Here is a 20691-nt window from a genome sequence, read left to right as displayed (position 1 = left end):
AATCTGTTCCACCATTCAATAAGATCATGGCTGAGTTGACTGTAGCTTCAACTCTACATTCCCAGTAACCCGCAGTAACCTTTCACCTCCATTATTATGATCTATCTACCTCTGCTTTAAAATTATTCATAGACTCTGCTTCCATTGCTCTTTAAGGAAGAAAGTTTCAGTGACTCACGGACTTCTGAGAGAAAAAGAATTTGCTTTGTCTCCGTCCTAATTGGGTGACCCTAGTTCTCCTCCAAGAGGAAACATCCTCTGCATATCCGTCCTGTCACTTCTCCTCAGGGAAGGCCAGAGGAGGTCCGAAAGTCACAAAAAACCACGGGAGAGCCAGTAACCAGAGGTTACAGGTGTTTGGCAGGAGAAGAAGGTGTCAAGAGAAAACATTCTTTTGCACATTGAGCTGTTGTAATCTGCAGCATCGAATGTAACATCTGGAAAGGGCATGAACATGCATTGGAAGGGCCATGGTGACGTGGCACGTTGGTATTATGGGCTGAATGGCCTTTTACTGTGTCATTCTATGATTCAGCCCTTGGTGAGATGGAGTGCCGTGGAACGTCACATCAGTCCAACCAGAAGTGTGGCCAGAATCATGGTCAGAAGTCAAGACACCACCACTCGGTGCCCCCCAAGCCCACTGCTGGTCTCTACCCATTATCCCCGTTGACTGCAGAATTCAGGCTGGTTTCTATTTGATTTGTGAGGAACATCACAGACAAACCAAACAACCAACAGGTTACACAAGCACAGCTCCAGTGCAGGCTGAAAGGCAGCGATCAGGAGTGAGGTACCTGGTTGCTTTTGCCCTTCCTTAAACCCAGGGTGCCAACCTCATTTGTCACTGCCAGGCCATGTTTGCTTGGCACAGACTAGGGACACAACCAGGTACGGGGACCCATCACTATTCTAGGGAAATCATGGACTGATTAGGGACAGCCAGCATGGCTTTGTGAAGGGAAGATCTTGCCTCACAAGCCTGATAGAGTTCTTTGAGGAGGTGACCAGGAAGATTGATGAGGGCAGTGTGGTGGATGTGGTTTACATGGATTTTAGTAAGGCATTTGATAAGGTTCCTCATGGTAGGCTTCTTCAGAAGGTCAGAGGCCAAGGGATCCAAGGAAGCTTGGCTGTGTGGATTAGGAATTGGCGTGCATGTAGAAAGCAGAGGGTTGTGGTGGAAGGAGTGCCCTCGGATTGGAAGGCAGTGACTAGTGGTGTCCCGCAGGGATCGGTTCTGGGACCTCTACTTTTTGTGATATTTATAGATGACTTAGATGAGGGGGTGGAGGACTGGGTTAGTAAGTTTGCGGACGACACTAAGATAGGCGGTGTTGTGGATAGTGTGGAGGGCTGTCGGAGCTTACAGAGGGATATTGATAGGATGTAGACCTGGGCTGACAAGTGGCAGATGGAGTTCAATCCGGAGAAGTGTGAGGTGGTACACTTTGGAAGGACAAACTCCAGGGCAGAGTACAGGGTAAACGGCAAGGTACTTGGCAGTGTGGAGGAGCAGAGGGATCTGGGGGTTCATATTCACAGTTCATTGAAAGTTGCCTCACAGGTGGAAAGAGCAGTTAAGAAGGCCAATGGGATGTTGGCTTTCATAAGTCGCGGGATTGTTTAAAAGCTGCAAGGTTATGATGCAGCTTTTCAAAACTCTAGTTAGGCCACATTTAGAGTACTGTGTTCAGTTTTGGTCGCCTCATTATAGGAAGGATGTGGAGGCATTGGAGAGGGTGCAGAGGAGATTTACCAGGATGCTGCCTGGATTGGAGGGTATTGAATATGAGGAGAGGCTTAAGGTGCTAGGGCTTTATTCACTGGAAAGGAGGAGGATGAGAGGAGACATGATAGAGGTATATAAAATATTGAGAGGAATAGATAGAGTAGACAGTCAGCGCCTCCTTCCCAGGGCACCAATGCTCAAGACGAGAGGTCATGGCTTTAAGGTTATGGGTGGGAGGTTCAGGGGAGATGTCAGAAGGAGGTTTTTCACCCAAAGAGTGGTTGGTGCATGGAATGCACTGCCTGGGGTGGTGGTGGAGGCAGATACATTGAACAGGTTCAAGAGCTTGTTGGATAGGCATATGGAGGAACGTGAGATAGAGGGATATGCGGGAGGAAGGGGTTAGGTAGTGTGAGGGTGGTCTGATGGATGGCACGACACGGTGGGCCGAAGGGCCTGTTTTGTGCTGTATGGTTCTATGGTTCTATGGAAATACAAGGGGACAGATGCTATCTTACTAATTAGTGCTGCTCTACAGTAAGTGTGAATTCATGTGATTCTTTTCCTCTTTCAGTGGAAGAAACATTGGTTTGTTCTGACGGACTCCAGCTTGAGATATTACAGAGACTCCACAGCAGAGGAGGTAAGACATTTAATACAATATCAACCACACTGCCCGTCCTTGGTGCCGATGTGTCAAAGAGAAAAGGTTAGGACAAGAATTGGCAATGGATTGGCAGTGTAGTGGTTGGTTCACCTTTGTGGGCATTCAAATCCAAATGGTGCAGTGTGACTCTCTTTGCAGAGGCTGAGGGGAGAACTGATAGAAGTTTATAAAATTATGAGATGCATAAATAGACAGCCAGTATCCTCTTCCCAGGGTTGAAATGTCAAATACTAGAGGGCGTGCATTTAAAGTAAGAGAGGGGGTAAGTTCAAAGGAGATGTGCGGGGCAAGTTTTTTACACAGAAAGTGGTGGGTGCCTGGAATGTGCTGCCAGGGGTGGTAGTGGAGGCTAATACAATAGAGACATTTCAGAGGCTCTTAGATAGGCACATAATGTGCAGGGAATGGAGGGATATGGACTTTGTGTAGGCAGAAAGGATTAGTTTAGTTGGGCATCTAATTAGTTTGGCACAACATTGTGGACCGAGGGGCCTGTTTCTGTGCTGTACTGTTCTGAGTTCTACGACCAGGGAAATTTGAAATGACAACAGCATAAGCTAACTTGTTTTCAGAGAACCGATCAAGCAGCTGTACTTGGCAACTGACAGCTGTCACTCAGAGACCGTGAGGTTATAAGTCTATAATAACAAATTGTGGTTCAAGTTTGTTGGAAGTTAAGTACAGATCTAATTATTGTGGCAGAAAGGTTTGCGGCATGAGGGATGTAGAGGACTGTTCAGCCATACTGGAATTTGGATCTGCACATTGCAGAGGAAGGAACAAAGGTGTGTGGTAATGAGCACCGTAGATCGGGTTAAATTACCTTCCAGGAAGGTCTGTAATTGTGGCGGAGGCTGGGGTTAGAGGCACAGCTGCTGTTTCCTATTTCCCTCTGACACTCGTAACATCGCTGCCAAGAATCAGGAGGGCAACCGTCATGGTGACAGCTGAAGGTGCTGGCTCAGGTCTGCTGTGACGGTGGGCAGGTGGCATATTGAATAGTCAGGAGGAGGAAAGGAGATGTGCCAATGGTCCTGAGCCTCAAGAGCTCAGGATATGTGGTGGTCACGTGGGTAGGAGAAAGAGTCAGCTGTTCCCACCTTGGTAACATAGAGTTATATAGCATGGAAGCAGGCCCTTCAGCCCAACTCCATGCCAACCAATGTGCCTCCTGAGCTAGTCTCATTTGCCTGCATTTGGCCCATATCCCTCTAAACCTTTTCTAAACCTGTCCGAATGTCCTGTAAACTTTGTACTTGTACCCACTTCTACCACTTCCTCTGGCAGCTCGTTCCATATACCCACCACACTCTGTGTGAAAAACTTGCCCTCAGGTCCCCTTAGATCTTTCCCCTCTCACCTTAAATATGTGCCCTCTAGTTTTAGACTCTCCTACCGGGGGAACAAGACTCTGATCATCCCATCCATCCGATCCAAACCCATCATGATTTTATGAACCTCTATAAGGTCACCCCTCAGCCTCCTTCACTCCAGGGTAAACAGTCCCAACCTATCCAGTCTCTCCTTATAACTCAAGCCCTCCAGTCCCAGCAACATCCTTTCTGCACCCTCTCTGACATAATCACATCCTTCCTATAGCATGGTGACCAGAACCACACACAGTATCCCAGGTGCAGTCTCACCAACATCCTATACAGCTGTAACATGACGTCCCAACTGTTGTACTCAGTGCCCATCTGATGAAGGCCAGCATGCCCTGTGCCTTCTTCACCACCCTGTCTGCCACTTTCAGCGAGCTATGTGCTTGTACCCCCTAGGTCTCTCTGTTCTGCGACACTGTCATTTACTGTTTATGTCCTGTCCTGGTTTAACTTCACAAATGCATCACTTTGCACTTGTCTGAGTTAAATTCCATCAGCCGTTCCTTTGCCCACTTTCCCAGTTGATCAAGATCCTGTTGTAACCTGAGACAACCTCCTTCACTGCCCACCACACCACCAACGTTGGAGTCATCGGCCAGTTTACTAATCATGTCACCTACATTCTCATCCAAATCGTTAATCGGTATTAACATCCCCAGACTCACCCTGTCTCAGGTCATCATTTCCCGACAACTTCCCATCCAGCCTCCTACCCTTCATCCTTCTCCAAACGTTCATCCCAAACTCGACCTGTCATGTTCCTTTCATCCAGTGCCTTGTGCTAACAGGCCTGTGTTGGCTCCCAGTTAAGCTACACATCAATTTTCAAATTCTTGTTCCCATTCTCCAATCTCTGTGTGGCTTTACCCTTCCTCATTCAGCCTTGTAACCCTCTGAGATACTGAGGTTGTTCCACTTCTGGCCTCTTGACTGAACCTGATTGTAATCGCTCTCATTTTGGTAGCTGTTCCTACAGCTGCCCAGAGGTCCGAAGCTCTAGAATTCCCTCCCCAAACCTCCCGTTTTTCTTTCTCCTCTCACTGACCAAGCTGTCGTCATCTACCCTAATATTCCTCATGTGGTTTATGTCAGCTTTTGTTGAATACTGCTTCTCTGAAGTTTGGAACATTTTTCTAGGGGAACAGGACTATACAGGTCTAGGACTATCCTGGAAGGGTGGAGAGGTTTCGGTCTGTATGTTACCACGTCTAATTTTTTCCTACCCACCTCTCAGGCCAATGACCTGGATGGAGAGATTGACTTACGGAACTGCAGCAACGTCACTGAGTACCAGGTGCAACGGAACTATGGATTCCAGATTCATGTAAGTAAGCTCCCCCACCCCACCCCCACCCCCGTCCATCTCTCAGTGTGTGTCCAGCTCTCCCATTCATTGTGTTCTTTCATCTTGGTGATGGCGTTGCAATCCCCAAACTGCCTGGTAGCCAACAGCTGTCCCTGAAATGTATAACAAACTTTACTTGTCTAATCCATGGGACTTCTGTATCGTTATTAGAGGTGCAATTTGTATAAGGAATCGATTCAAATAGGGGTGCATTTCATTTTCATCCCACTTTAAAATCCAATTTCTTGCTTTTCCTGTTTGTTTTTTAATGAAAAATACAGTTGAAAATCACAAAGGAAGTCATAAGGTTAGTTGTTGCAGGGTCAATGGGAGCAGAGGTCAGGGTGTGGGATGCTGTTGACCGGGCCTCCCTTCTCTAAGGCTTCACCCTCAGCATCCAGCTGGACAGAACTACCCTGCCTGCTCTCATCCTTACAGATCGAATTGTAGCTGGAGGACCACTTGCAATGGTTTCTCTTCCCAATCTCACATCTGATCTTGGTCTCTCATGTTTCTCGTTTACATGCAGCCCCTCACCGGTATTCCCTGAACCCACCATCAGATTCCACCCTTGCAGCACCCAGCTCTATCTCACCACTTGTTGCTTTACTTCTTAACACAGGTGAGCATAAACCCCTCGACTCGATGTGCTCTGAACACTGACACCATTGTCTCCTGTCCCTGCCCACTGAAGCTGAATTAGACTGTTTACAACTCTGGAAGATGAGCTTCCTCTCACACATCAACTGATTCACTGTCACTGCCCTCCACTAACATAACAACATCTGCGGAAACATTTGACCCATAGGGTTAACGATCGCAGTGCTCACCCTCCACCCTCCACCCATCTCAGCTTCCCGTGTTTGACCCCGCTCCAAGCCTCGTTTCCCATCAGCCCTGTGAGTGCTCGCCAACACCGGGCCCTCTTCTCATGGTGTCTCACTTTTCGAATCTTCATCCCTCCACCACCTCACCTTTCTGAACTCTGCCATGTCCTCCAACCCTGTTCCCACAACCTGTGCTCCACCACTTCTGGTTTCTTACACTTCTCTGGTTTCAGTCGTTCCCCACCACAGCTGTGGTCCTGAGCCCCCTCTCCATCTTCCCACCCTATTGGACACCTTTCAATGACGACCACTTTAAAGGGCTTCACCTTCCTGTTCCTTTATCTCCATTTAGAACATAGAACATAGAAAACCTACAGCACAATACAGGCCCTTCAGCCCACAGAGTTGTGCCGAACATGTCCCTACCTTAGAAATTACTAGGCTTACCCATAGCCCTCTATTTTTCTCAGCTCCATGTACCTATCCAACAGTCTCTTAAAAGACCCTATCATATCTGCCTCCACCACCATTGCCGGCAGCCCATTCCACACACTCACCACTCTGAGTAAAAAACGTACCCCTGACATCTCCTCTGTACCTACTCCCCAGCACCTTAAACCTGTGTCCCCTTGTGGCAACCATTTCAGCCTTGGGATCAATGTCAAAAATGACAGGGTGGTAATTGATCCAGTAACGAGCCTTGGGCTGTTTGTTACATTAAAGGCACTACACAAATGCTGGTTGCTGTTGATTTGATGTCACCATTGTAATGTAAAGAATGTGGAAGCCAACCACTCACTCCACTAGTCGAGCGATTGACTGGCGTTCACTGCCCACATGAAGCCTAGATGGCAGAGCTGTTGGGGCTGGTGCCCGTGTTGCTGACATTGTGTGAAAGGTAATCTGTTTCCCCAGACGAAGGAACTGGTTTACACCCTGTCGGCAATGACTTCTGGGATTCGAAGGAACTGGATCGAGGCTCTCAGAAAGAACGTTCGCCCGAACTCTTCGCCCGATGTGACAAAGTAAGTTATGTGGAACGACAGGAGTGAATGGGTGGGCAGGGGGAGTGTCTGGGCTCGCCTGGAAGAGGAACTGGAGCGGCTGGGGGAGACACTGGAGTTAGGAATAGGAGTGAATGGGGTGGGGGCACTGGTGACCAGTCTGGACATGGGGGCAAATGGGATGGGCAGGGAAGGAATAGGGTGGCAGGGGGGAGAGAATAGGATGGGCAGGGGAGGTTGGGTGGGACGGGGGGGCTGGGATGGATGGGTGGCTGAGAGGGAATGGATGGGCAGGGGGGAGAGAATAGGATGGGCAGGGGAGGTTGGGTGGGACGGGGGGGGCTGGGATGGATGGGTGGCTGAGAGGGAATGGATGGGCAGGGGGGAGGGAATAGAATGAGCTGAAAATCTTAATAAAGGAATTTGAATTTTGGGGACTAGTTGCTGCCCTTAGACCACAGATTGCAATCCAGAATTAGTGAGACAGTGTGTGAGGAACAGACACCTATTTATCCTTTCGAGCTTGCTTGTTCAGTGAGATATTGGCTGGTGTGTGAGCTAACTCCACGTCTATCATTGATCTATCCTGGAATAAACTAAATACCTTAAGAAATCATTTTGCTCATCCTCCTCAGGCCCCTTCACATTTACCTGGACTGAAATCCTTTTGCTAACTCTGTTATTGTTTCTTTACAATGCTTTGTTTCCACTCGAGCAGTTTACAATATCACCCACCTTTACGTCATCGTCAAACTTGTACATGAACTTACGTCTTCTGAGTTGTTTATAAATATGGTTCCAAGTTGTGGCCACCAATGCAGATCTGTGTGATTAGTCATGACCTGCCAATGGGTCCATCTGCCTCACCATTAGTCCTACATTATGTCTTCAGCCACTCGGCTCATTTTCCAGGCAGGTTGGTAACTTTCCAAGACTTTAACTTTAGCTAACGGTCTCTTAATGGGAACTCTTTCAAATGCCTCAGAATATCCATATAAATAATCTCCTTAGACGTTTCTCTGTCTTCTACTTTAAGAACCATTTTAAAAAATTGATATATTCATCTGCACAACTTACCTTTACAAACACGTCCCGGCCAGTTCTAACCGCATTTATTAACCCAACCATAATTCCTGGAATCTGGTAATTAGCAGAGAACAAACATTCGGCTGACTGGTCTGGAGCTTCCTAGCTTCTCTCTCGTACATAGTGTGGATATGTGCAGTTTTCCATTCTAAAGGAATACTTGGTGAATCAGGAGGATTTTGATTATTGTCAAGGCACCTTAATATTTGTACTTACCTTCCTTAAACCTTACGATTTAACCACTGGTCTTGGTTGTGCCAGTTTCTAGTCCCATTATTTTCTTCATTACTGTATTGTTACTCAGTGGCTCTTTGTACCTGATTTAATATTACTTGAGTTGGCTGGCCGCCTCTTTCACTGTGAATCTCAAGCAAAACAGAGGCCTGCTTGGGTATAAAATGAAAACCTGACCCAATATTTTCAGACCTGGCCTGACCATCATGATAAGTATTGCAACCTTAAACATGGCTACTCGGACACCAGTATTATTGAGCAAATCATCTTGACCTGCCTGAAGTACAGAGCTGGGCCAACACAGCCCAAACCTAAGTGCATAACTGAACTCACCCCAGCTTATTGTGTATGGCGAAGTAGTCAGGCCGTAATACTGAGTAATTATTCCTTCTCGCCACCAATTCCTTTCATTTCCAGCATCACTTGCAAAGTGCTGACATCGGTCAAACTGCTGTTTTTCCCATGATTTTATAAAATTTTGATATCATTGACAAGTTTCTTTTCAATGCCCTCTTTCTGTAAGCTTTTAATCTTTTCAGTCGCCTTTTGTTCTTTGCATCTCAAAACTTGTGCTGGATTTAAAGCTTTTTTTTGCTGCTTTAGTTGCTTGTTGTCTACTTAGTTATCTGCAGTGAGGCTTCCTTTGGCAACTGGACCTCTTGCCCCTTGGGAATATAAACTGGTTCAGCAGTTCATGTGTTTTTGAACAACTTCTATTGATCTTCTTTGGTTTTTCCAATTAACAGATTTTGCATGGTTGCCGTGGAAGCCTGTAGCACTGCGTTGAAGTTAGTTTTACTCAAATCCAGTCTCTGAGCGGCCATTTCGTGCTGTTCTCTTTAGAACGCTGCGTTGCGCTCAACCACGACTGCTGTCCAATAAATGCTCAGGCAGTATTGGGCTGTTAGCTAAGTCCGCCTCATCACTAAATCTTAAATGGCCTGTGTCGTTTGGTTCAAGGACATATTGTTGCAGGAAAATCCCCTCAGGAAATGTACCACCTTCTGACATGAGCCACCCTGCCTTTCCCGATATAATGAAAGTTAACATTCCACATTTTGCCATTGCTACATGCCTGTCCAGCCCCTGCATTTATACATTCTACCACTTCACAACTGCCACCAGGAATTCTCTCTGTAACTCCCACTAGAAATATAAACCCTTTATTTTGCCTGTGAAATCTCCACTGCCTGTTTCACCTCTGTTATAGCATCTCTCTTCATTGAGCTGATTTCATCCTCGATCACTTGGGCTACTCACCCCCCACTGCCATTTCCCTACCCTTCCCACAGACCATTAAAACCTGGTATACTCAGTTCCCATAGATGGCAGTTTTGTAATTATGTTTCAGTAATGTCTACCAGCCCCACTCCCCAAGTTGACTTCACGCCAGCAACGCATTCAGTTTGTGTGTTTGTTTGGAGAACACTTAATGAGGCCACACATCTCCATTTGTCCTGTTTTGCTTGTACATCTCTTACTTCCCCTAGTTTATTTGTGAACTAGAAATTCTTCCATGCTATGAAACGTGCACTGAAGTGTCCGTCGCCGGGTGAGATTTGGAGGGGTGTGGGGGTTGCACCAGTTCTCTGTGCAGCCCTGGGCTGCAAGGTGACCTGCTCAAGGCCAGGGCATTGTGTGTGAGAAAACTGGTCTCGTGTATTTCTGCAAAGGCAGGGCTTTGTCCATTAAGTGAAGGTGAGGTAGATGGTGGGGCATGGGAGCAGGAGTCAACCAGGCATAGAGGAGAGAGAATTGGAGAGAGGGCAGAGCATTGGGCAATGTGAGCTGGAGGGGGGACAGGGGTTGGGATCGTCAGGTGAGGGGACATCAGTGGTGGTGAGGACAAGGGGCCTGCAGAATGGGAGAACTGGGGGACAGGTGTTGAATGTGCGATAGGATGGCGGGGAAGGAGTGGAGATCAGGGCAATGGGTTGTCACAATCCGTGAGCGGTGAGGGTGGTGATTTTTGGATATGCCATGAGGTTGGGGTCCGAAGGTGGGGAGATTGATGCAACAGTCAGTTGCCTTGGTGACGTTAACAGTAAGACGTGGTGGGGATTGGTGGGGGGAGGGTGACATCAAGCACCAAGCTGGGGTAGTTGCCAAGGTGAGGGGCTTCACAGCAGAGGACCGGGTCAGTCTGGTCCCTGCTACAACTCCCAGCTGAGTCCTGCTTTAGCGCACTCACAGACCAGGGTCAGGTTAATTCATTCAGTGCAGGTGACATCAGACCTTGCATCACCCTGTGACATCAGTGTGTGGGCTCCATAGTCTCTGTCCCCCCACACATCCGTGTGTGGAAACTGGACCAGATCAAATGTGCGGAAGAGTAGAACGCACACACAAAATGTGACTGGTAATTGGTTTATTATTGTCACATGTACTGAGACACAGTGGAAAGCTTTAGTTTGTGTGCCATCCAGACACATCATTCCATACTTAAGTACATTGAGGTAGTGCAAAAGCAAAAAAAAGTGAATGCAGAGTATAGTGTTACAGTTACAGAGAAAGTGCAGATTGGGATTTACACCAAATCCTCGTGTGTGCCACATGAAAATGTGGTGCAGGGTGTGAGAATTTCTCGCTCCATGCCTTGACCTGCCCAAAGCACAAGTCCTGACTGCTCTCTTCCCTTCCAGTTGCTTTGTGGAACTACAGTTAATGCTGCCGGTTCCTTCGGAACTCATGCCCACCCCATCTGCTGGGTTGAAGTCCTGGTGGATGCGCTACTTTTCACTTTGCTAGGACCTTGCGCTGAGCTCAAATTCTGTCCTGCTGCTGCAGTTCCTGCCTGCCCGAGCCACCCATGGAATGGGACCTCCCATTCCCAACCATTACTCCAGCTGTATGTTCACTTCCCTCAATTATTTTCTCATAAAACTCAGGTAAAAATCCTCTCGGTCCTGTTCTTCAGTCTACTCTTTATCATGCTGCAACTTCCCCTTCCCACAGTAATGTCCTCTGATGTAAAAACCATCCATCATGTGGGCTCTCATTCCTGGTCTCAGTACATGGCATCTCTCTTCATTATTGAATCCCCTGCACCGCCTCATTAGACTTCCCTTTCTTTTCCATACTCCAAGGTGCCCCGGTTAGTATTTCAGCTGCCCTCCTGGCAGGCTATACTTTACCACAGGCAGAAAGAACATTGTTGATAGTAAAAGCATAAAATGTTTTGGAAACACTCAGCAGGTCAGGCAGCATCTGCGGAAAGAGGAGAGTTAACGTTTCAGGTTAATGACCCTTCATCAGAGTTTCTGTTCAAAGAATGCAGTGTGTGTTCTGTTTCTCTCTCCACAGATGCTGCCTGACCTGCTGAGTTGTTATGCACAATGTTCCTTCTGCCTGTGAGGATTGCCAGCACTTTCTGTTTTAGATTTCTGACGTCTGCAGTTTTATGTTTATCGACAACATTGTCCATGCTGCATATGGACAGTGATTGGAGATCCTTGCTTGCTGTCTCACTGGGGTTCCCTTTTACTTGATGGTCACACCAACCCTATCCACATCCTGCTCTGCCCCGTGGGTCATTGCTGAGATCTGGCCCAGAGATTCCCTCCTCACCACCCCCTTTTACGTGTTGAGTGTGTCTGACTCACAATGCAGGAGAGATTGGAGGTGGAGACATCTACTGCAGACAGTCACGGGACACTTTCAGTGTCTGCAACCTTGCAGGTCCTGTCATCCGGGCACACAATCTGCCCTGCAAAATGTAATCATTACCTCCACCTTCAACCTCTGTGGGGAGCTGGGGTTTTTAAGTCACCATTCACAGAACATAGAACAGCACAGGAACAGGCCCTTCGGCCCATGATGTTGTGCTGAACTAATTAAATGCCATGCACCAAATCCAGAACCACAGGACCAACCCTCCAAATACTTACTGCCTCAAGCCTATATCTACCACAAAAAGCATATCCTTCTATTCTCTCATTTGAGAATTGATCAGCTTCCCAACCTTAAACCCTGTGTAAACATTGTGCATGACCGGTCTCTGTACACCACTCCCCATAGACTACTGTCTGTTAGACCAGTATCTGTAGACCGGTCTCTGCACACCACACCCTGTAGATTAGTCCCTGTAGACTGTTGAATGTCACACTAGCACCTATAAACAGTTGTCTGTAGGCATCTCCCTATAGACGTCTCCCTATAAATGTCTCCCTATAGACGTCTCCCTATAGACATCTCCCTGTAGATGTCTCCCTGAAGGTTTCTCTCTGTGGACCTCCCCCTGTAGAAGTCTTTCTGTAGATTTCTCTCTGTAGACCTCTCCCTGTAGACTGCTACCTGTGGACTTCTCTGTAGATTGCTGTCTATAGACCTCTCCCTTTAGATTGCTCTCTGTAGACCTCTCCCTGTGGACCTCTCTCTGTAGACCTCTCCCTGTAGACTGCTCCCTGTGGACCTCTCTCTGTAGATTGCTCTCTGTAGCCGCTTGTGTTGAAATTGTTCGTGCTGATTTATGTTGTTTGAAATTTCTAACGTCTGCTCTGTTTTTCTCTTCTGCTTACTGCTGTGTAGGAGGAACAATTGGATGAAAACCCCATCTTCAAAAGCCAGGTTAGATTGCGCTGCAGCACTCTGTGTGATTACATTGATATACATTCCCCTCCCCTCTCCTGTATATCGCCATTGCCTGCCCATTGGGTGCAGGAATACTGGATGACTAGTGGTATTCAATGCCACCTCGCCAGTCTGTCTCCAAGCGCCCGCTATTGTGACAAAACAGTTCCTTTTTCCTCAAACTCCCTGAAGGAGTCACCCAACAGTCAGTGAGTGAGTGTGTGATTGGTCAGTCTTGAGGGGGGCATCCTGCCACACTGTGGCCAGTAGTCATTCCTGTAGTCCAGTGGGCAGAGGTGGACTACATGTGGGTTGTTTGTGTGTGGTCACATCTGTAGCCGGGCTGCTGTAGGACACGGGGGGAGCCTGCCGTGCAGAGTTGTACCACTCCGAGCCTCTTCAGCAAAGTGCACTGGCCCTGGTTGAGGCCACAGACTCAGGGAGAGATACAGGCCATTCAGCCCACCATGCCTGCACTAATTGAGTTCCCGTCTGTACCAAACCCACTTTATTCTCCTGCACTCCCCTCAGATTCTACCACTCACTCACACACTAGGGGCAATTTACAGCGGCCAGTTAACCTCCCAACCCGTGCGTCTTTGGGACGTGGGAAGAAACCGGAGCCCCCCAGAGGAAACCCACGCGGTCACAGGGAGAACGTGCAAACTCCACACAGCCAGCACTGGGAAGCTGGATTTGTGTGCTGCGCCATTGCTCCCCCTCCCCTTTATGAGCAATGGTGGTGTCCGTTTGCCCTGGGCAACTAGAGGCCATTCGGCCCATTAACCCTTTACAGGGAGAACGTTTGAATTCCACACAGATGGGTCACTGGAGCTGTGAGGCTGCTGGGCCACTGGGCTGTCCTAAAGGTGAGCAGAGTGTTGGACACAGGGGGTGCCTGGTGGTGGAGGTAATCCCCATTCCTCACGTCAGAGGGAATTGCTGGCAGATACCCTGATGAAACATGGCTCATTCAATGTAGGATTAAGGAGTTTGGTGTGTGATGACTTACTGCAGCTCAGAGGGAGGGGGGAGAGGCCCAGTAGGACAGGGAGGGAGGGGACAGGCCTGTAAGAGCAGTGAGAGACATGGGACAGGGTCTATTAGAACGGGGCGGGGGGGGACAGAGTCTGTTGGAGGAGGGAATGGCTGGACAGACAGAATGGAGGAGAGACACCCATTCTAGGTTTTGTGAACCCATGATCGTCAGACTCAAGCCAGCCTGCTGTCAACTGAGCTGTATTGTGGTGGTGAGGTTGGCAGGTGGGCAGTATTCGTGCTGAGACAGTGGCACTCCTGTTTCTTTTATGCTGGATTTTAAAGTGTGTGGATTCTTCCATAGTCAGAGGAGCCTCATCCCCTCTGGCAAACAATTTGTTATGTTTATCTTTAAAGAAATATTCTTAGTGTTGGTTTGACGCATGCACAAGCCCTATCACAGAGTGTCCTTGGTTAGGAGTGAGTAGTTGGCTGACCTGTTCTTTGCACCACTGCAGAGTTAATGAGCTCACAGCTCTGTGTGCAGTGGCTGGGGATGAGGAATCGGAATAGAAATTCCGACCCATTCCCCAAAATCAAAAGGGTAAAACGAGGTTGGGTGCCTGTCTTTGAGCAGGATCTCTGAGGCAGGAAGTTGACAAATTCCTTAACAGGGAGGGAGCGAAAGGATGCAGACTTCCTTCTTGAGCAGGAAGGCGATGATGCACTTCGCCCTGTTATCGGAGACACTCGTCCTGTCGTCGTTCACTCAGTGATGGTCCTAATCAACAATGTCCCGACTGGAAGGAGCTTCCTCAGTGGCGAAAATAGTCTGCCGGCAGCTGATGTTCCTTAGGATGGTGACGTGGGAGAACACTGTGGGCTTGTCCGTGAATCCCGCAGCTTCCTTTCTCTCGAAGCGGCCAAACTCCTCGTCAGTCATTGTGTGGAAGCGGACGGAGTAAGGCGTGGTACCTGTGCTTTCACTCAGCATTTTCAGGCAACACTTGGATTTGGGATCCTCCCCCTGCAGGGAGTTTATGGCCCCGAATCTGCAGAACTCTCTGTACGGAACCACCAGAGTCAGGCACAGCCTAGTTTATGGAATCACAAAACTATTGCCCACACAAGCTCTGCACACACCAATCTTAATCGCAGCCACACTCTTCAATTCCAATCCCATCTGCAATCCTAATCCCATCTCTTCCCCAGTTATGGTCCCATCTACACTCCCCAATCTATTCCCTGTGATCCCAGATTTGATCTCGTCTACCCCATTCCCGACCCTGTGCTGACTCCTAACCAATCCGTACCAGCATTACGCGAGCAGACACTCTTCATGTTTGCCCGGTATGTTCCAAAATCCCTTTTTACTTCCTCCAATTTAATCCTCAACCCTGACAAAGCTTCCTGTAGACTGCATCCTGTGGAGAAACAGAAAGCCTGGAAGTGAGTTGCACAGCCCCTTGACTCTGTGGCCTGACAAATGTGTGGCCCTCTGATCAAAGTCTTCCAGGGTCATTGAGTCGCACAATGTAGAATCAGGCCCTTCAGCCCACTGAGTCTGTGCCGGCCATCAACCACCCATTTACACTCATCCTACGCTAATCTTGTTTTATTCTCCCCACATTCCCATCAACTCCCCCCAGATTCTACCACATTAGGGGCAATTTACAGCAGCCAGTTAACCTACCAACCCAAAGTGTGTCTTTGGGGTATGGGAGGAAACTGGAGCACCCGGAGGAAACTCACACAGTCACAGGGAGAACGTGCAAACTCCACACAGACTGCATCAGAGGTTAGGATTGAACCCGGGTCTCTAGGGCTGTGAGGCAGTGGCTCTACTCGCTGCACCACTGTGCATGTGCTTTTCTATTCAATGTGTTCTCTCTCATTCTAGATTCTCCACTACTCAAAAGGCAATGTTTCCATCCTTCGTTAACATTGTTCCAAAGAGTCTTTGTATTGTATTTTCGCATATTGGGCAGACTTTTATAGAACTGGCATTGTGCATTCCTTAAAGCCTAGATGTGGCTCCCGTATTATGCAGCGCACAAGACCCCTTCCAAAGTTTCATTAAAGTTTTATATGGGTCCTCGAACCTCTGAGTAGAAAAAATTTCCTCATCCTGAGGGGCAGCTGACAGTGACCTAAATCTGCGCCCTCCCCCCCACCGAATCTTTCTGAGTCTACTTCCACTCTGACTATAATTACTACTAATAAACTTATTTATTTACCAAAACATTATCAGCTTGCACACACTGACATTGAAGTCCATCTGCTCTGTTTTCAAGTTATTATCTTATCAGCATCTTTTTACAGTTTCCTCTGTTTTTCTGAAGAATTAACCATATCTGCTATTTTGGTGTCAGTAACAAATTTCAACACAACTCCCTCCAGACCCAGCCCTTATCACTGATGCACACAGACAACGGAATTGGCATGGCAGTAGATCCTGTGGAGTATCACTCGGTTTCAATCACTCAGAATATCTGCCCTTGTCTCCTACTTACGCTGCTTTTGTCAAGCTTTCTCCAAGTTTCTGAGCTTCTCTGGCAGGGCTGGCATTCGATACTCATCCCTAACTGCACAAAACGAACTGCTGGAGAAACTCAGCGGGTCAGGCAGCATATGCGGAAGGAAACGGACGGTCAACATTTTGGGACAAGACATTTTACCTGGACTGCAAGAGTAGAGGGGAGATGGGCAGTATAAAGAGGTGAGGGGGAGGGACGGGGCAAGAGCTGGCAAGCGATAGGTGGATCTAGATGAGGAGGAGTTGATTGGCAGATGGAGTCAGGTGGGGGAAGGAAGGGTGACAGAGACTGGGAGGTGATAGGTGGAGGCAGCAAAGGGCCGCAGATGATGGAGTCTGATAGGAGAGGAAGGTGGAGCATGGAACCAAATAAGCTTCTGGGGTGCTGATGCGACGCCTTTGTGAACCGCTGCAGTGTTTTTGGGTGAAGGGGACAGAGTTGTAGGGTTTAGACCCAGTGACAATGAAGGATCTGTTTGCCAGTCAGGGTGGTGTGTGAACTGGTGGTGCTGGTCTCACGCACCTGCCGCCCTTGTCCTTCTTGATCATTGAGGTCTCGGTGATCCCCATCGCCGCAGAAGCCAGTCTTCAGCCAATTTGATTCACTCCACGCAATAATGAGAAGTAGCTGAGGACATTGGTTCTGCAAAGGCTAGAAACGTCCCAGCTGTAGTACGAAAGCCCGCACTCCAGAACCTGATGTGCCTCTAGTACAATTACAGCACCGGCATCTATCCAACAATATTCAGAAGCAGGGCTTGTCCAATCCAGCTAATTACCACACAATAGGTCCAATCTCCACCCTCAATTATCAGCAAAGTGCTGGAAGCCGTCACCGACAGGGCTGTCAAGTGGCATTCACCCACCAATAACCTGCTCACCGATGCCCGGTTTGGGTTACACCAGGACCACTTGGCTCCAGGCCTCAACAGCCTTCATCCATACATGGACCAGAGCTCAACTCCAGAGGTGAGATGATAGTGACTGCCCTCAATATCAAGACAGCATTTGACTGAGAGTGGCAAAACTGAACTCGCTGAGCATCGAGGGGAAAGCACTCCGATGTGAGATGGGCTTTGCCAGCAACACCTTCATTCTGTAGAACAAACAGAATGCGTGAGGGGCATAGATAGGGTGAATGCATTCAGCTTTTCTCCCCTAAGCTTGGGTGAGACTAGAACTAGAGGATGTAGGTTTAGGGTGAAAGGTGAAACATTTAAGGGGAATCTTCTTCACTCAGAGGGTGGTGGGAGTGTGGGACGAGCTGCCAGAGGAAGTGGTGGATGCGGGTTCAATTGAAACATTTAAAAGAAGTTTGAATAGGTACATGGATGGGAGGGGTTTGGGGGGATATGTTCCAGGTGTGGGTAGATGGGACAAGGCATGGACTAGATGGGCCGAAGGGCCTGTTTCTGTGCTGTAGTACTCTATGACAAGCTCGCGCAGCCCCCTGTAAACCTTGTGCTAAGTCTTGTACCTCTCACTGGCTTACATTGGCTTCCAGTTCTGGCAACACAGCTTTCAAATACTCATCCTTGATTTCAGATCCTCTGTGGTCTCACCCTCACTGTCTCATCAACCTCACAGGCTGCAACCACAGCCCATACCCAAATACCCTCCCTCACCATCTGTGCTGCCTGAACACTAACTGCCCTCCCAGCCTCCCAGCTCCTTTACAACACACTTTAACAGTGATCTGTTTCACCATCTGTGCTGACACAGTCAAATATCGGTCATCTGTTCTCCCATTATTCAGAAACCCGATGGTTCACCAGCTGTCCCACCAGGACCCCATCCCCACACTCACCCTAAACGCACCAACCCCGTCCCCACACTCACCCTAAACGCACCAGGACCCCGTCCCCACACTCACCCTAAACGCACCAGGACCCCATCCCCACACTCACCCTAAACGCACCAACCCCGTCCCCACACTCACCCTAAACACACCAACCCCGTCCCCACACTCACCCTAAACACACCAGGACCCCGTCCCCACACTCACCCTAAACACACCAGGACCCCGTCCCCACACTCACCCTAAACGCCCCAACCCCGTCCCCACACTCACCCTAAACACACCAACCCCGTCACCACACTCACCCTAAACGCACCAACCCCGTCCCACACTCACCCTAAACACACCAACCCCGTCCCACACTCACCCTAAACGCACCAACCCCGTCCCCACACTCACCCTAAACGCACCAACCCCGTCCCCACACTCACCCTAAACGCACCAGGACCCCGTCCCCACACTCACCCTAAACGCACCAGGACCCCGTCCCCACACTCACCCTAAACGCACCAGGACCCCGTCCCCACACTCACCCTAAGCACACCAACCCCGTCCCCACACTCACCCTAAACACACCAACCCCGTCCCCACACTCACCCTAAACACACCAGGACCCCGTCCCCACACTCACCCTAAACACACCAGGACCCCGTCCCCACACTCACCCTAAACACACCAGGACCCCGTCCCCACACTCACCCTAAACACACCAACCCCGTCCCCACACTCACCCTAAACACACCAGGACCTCGTCCCCACACTCACCCTAAACACACCAACCCCGTCCCCACACTCACCCTAAACACACCAGGACCTCGTCCCCACACTCACCCTAAACACACCAACCCTGTCCCCACACTCACCCTAAACGCACCAGGACCCCGTCCCCACACTCACCCTAAACACACCAACCCCGTCCCCACACTCACCCTAAACGCACCAGGACCCCGTCCCCACACTCAAAACACACCAGGTCGGTGGGTTAATTGCCCCCCATGTAGGTGGATGATCGGAGAACTGGGGTGTAGGGGGGTGTGTGAAGTTGATGTGTCTGTGGGGGAGAATAGATTACTAGGAAATAAATGGGGGAATCAATCAGAATCAGATATATTATCACTGACTTATATGACATGAAATTTATTGTTTTGTGGCAGAAATACAGTGCAAAGCTATAAAATTACAATAAATGATCTGGTGAGTTTACTGGCAGAGACTCAATGGGTTGAATGGCGCCCTTCTTTGATGTGCAGATATAAGAGATATGAAGATAACCTGCCAGTCCATATCATTGGGGCAGAGTCTGTGGGTGTTGGGGGGGGGTGGCGTCACCTCAGTCTGTCACTGGGCAGCTGCACCATCAGGCAGTAGGGACAGGTCATGTTGCAGGCTCAATTAGTTGATCTGACTGGAGTGTGTTGACAGACACACAGCAGTGGCCTGGAGTGGAGAAGCCATCAGATGCTATTCCTGGAGCAACACACAATCTGCTGGAGGAATTCCCTCCCCCCCACCCCCCCCCCCCCCCCCCCCCCACTACAGATGCTGCTCGACCCACTGAGTTCCTCCAGCAGATTTTGTTTGTTACTCCAGATTCCAGCATCTGCAGTCTCCTGTGTCTCCGGATGCTACTCCTGACCCTGGTACCCACTGCTGCTCCACATTGCTTGAGGCTCCCCTAAGTCCGTTGCAGTGACCATCACACTTCATTTGTGTTCAGAGTGTGGGTGGGTCTGTCTGACGTCTTTGGCACCGTGGCTGAGAGTGAGTCAGCATTTCAGGAGAGGATGAGGGTGACGGCAATCTCTTGAATCTGGCTGGTGACAAGTGAAGAACCAAAATGACTTGGTGTGTTTCCAGGAAAAAGATCCCCCCGAAAACTGTTGTGGCCCAAGGGAGATCTCTGAGGTTTAAAATTCTGAAGCTTGTGTTCCGACCCTCTGCATCCTACCCTTCTCCACCTTGGACCTTGGGTTAATTCCCAGCTACTTTCACTCTTTCAAGCTCCTGAACAACCCCAAGGGGGCTGAGGGTGACTTGCTTCCCCTCCGGTCTCCTGGCTGATGATGCCAATGTGGGAAGTGTAGATCCTTCGGCAGGTGGGCAGGATGTTGCTGCCTGGACAGCGAGGTAGTTTGTGAGGTGGTGCACTCCTCCTGCTGATTCCACAGGACTTTTGCAGTGCACATACTCAAGGTTCCCAGTGCCATCCCGAATGCTCCTCCTTCACTTTGAACGGTCACGGGCCAGAGATTCCCAGGAATCAGTGCGAATGTTGTATTTTCTTCAAGCAGGCTTTCAGCAGTCATCGAGCAGCAATCATCGAGAGATACAGCACAGAAACAGGCCATAGGTTTTCATTGTACCTGTACCTCACTGTACTATGCACGTGACAATATTGGTATTGATATTGGTATTGGTTTATTATTGTGACTTGTACTGAGGTACAGTGAAAAACTTGTCTTACAAACCGATCGTACAGGTCAATTCATTACACAGTGCAGTTACATTGGGTTAGTACAGAGTGCATTGAGGT

The 20691-nt window shown here is 49.0% G+C and overlaps 1 protein-coding gene across 1 annotated transcript in view; it reads left to right on the top strand.

The window, feature by feature from the left end:
- Window positions 1-20691, top strand: part of triobpb (TRIO and F-actin binding protein b) — a 91523-nt gene that overhangs the window by 36553 nt on the left and 34279 nt on the right. The window contains 4 exon segments of the mRNA XM_052043434.1: window positions 2307-2375; window positions 5016-5105; window positions 6869-6978; window positions 12805-12843. Of these exon segments, the coding sequence (XP_051899394.1) occupies window positions 2307-2375; window positions 5016-5105; window positions 6869-6978; window positions 12805-12843 (308 nt within the window).

Source organism: Pristis pectinata, chromosome 33, assembly GCF_009764475.1.
Source record: "Pristis pectinata isolate sPriPec2 chromosome 33, sPriPec2.1.pri, whole genome shotgun sequence".
Lineage (NCBI taxonomy): Eukaryota > Metazoa > Chordata > Chondrichthyes > Rhinopristiformes > Pristidae > Pristis > Pristis pectinata.
This window is presented reverse-complemented; position numbering and strand designations above follow the sequence as displayed.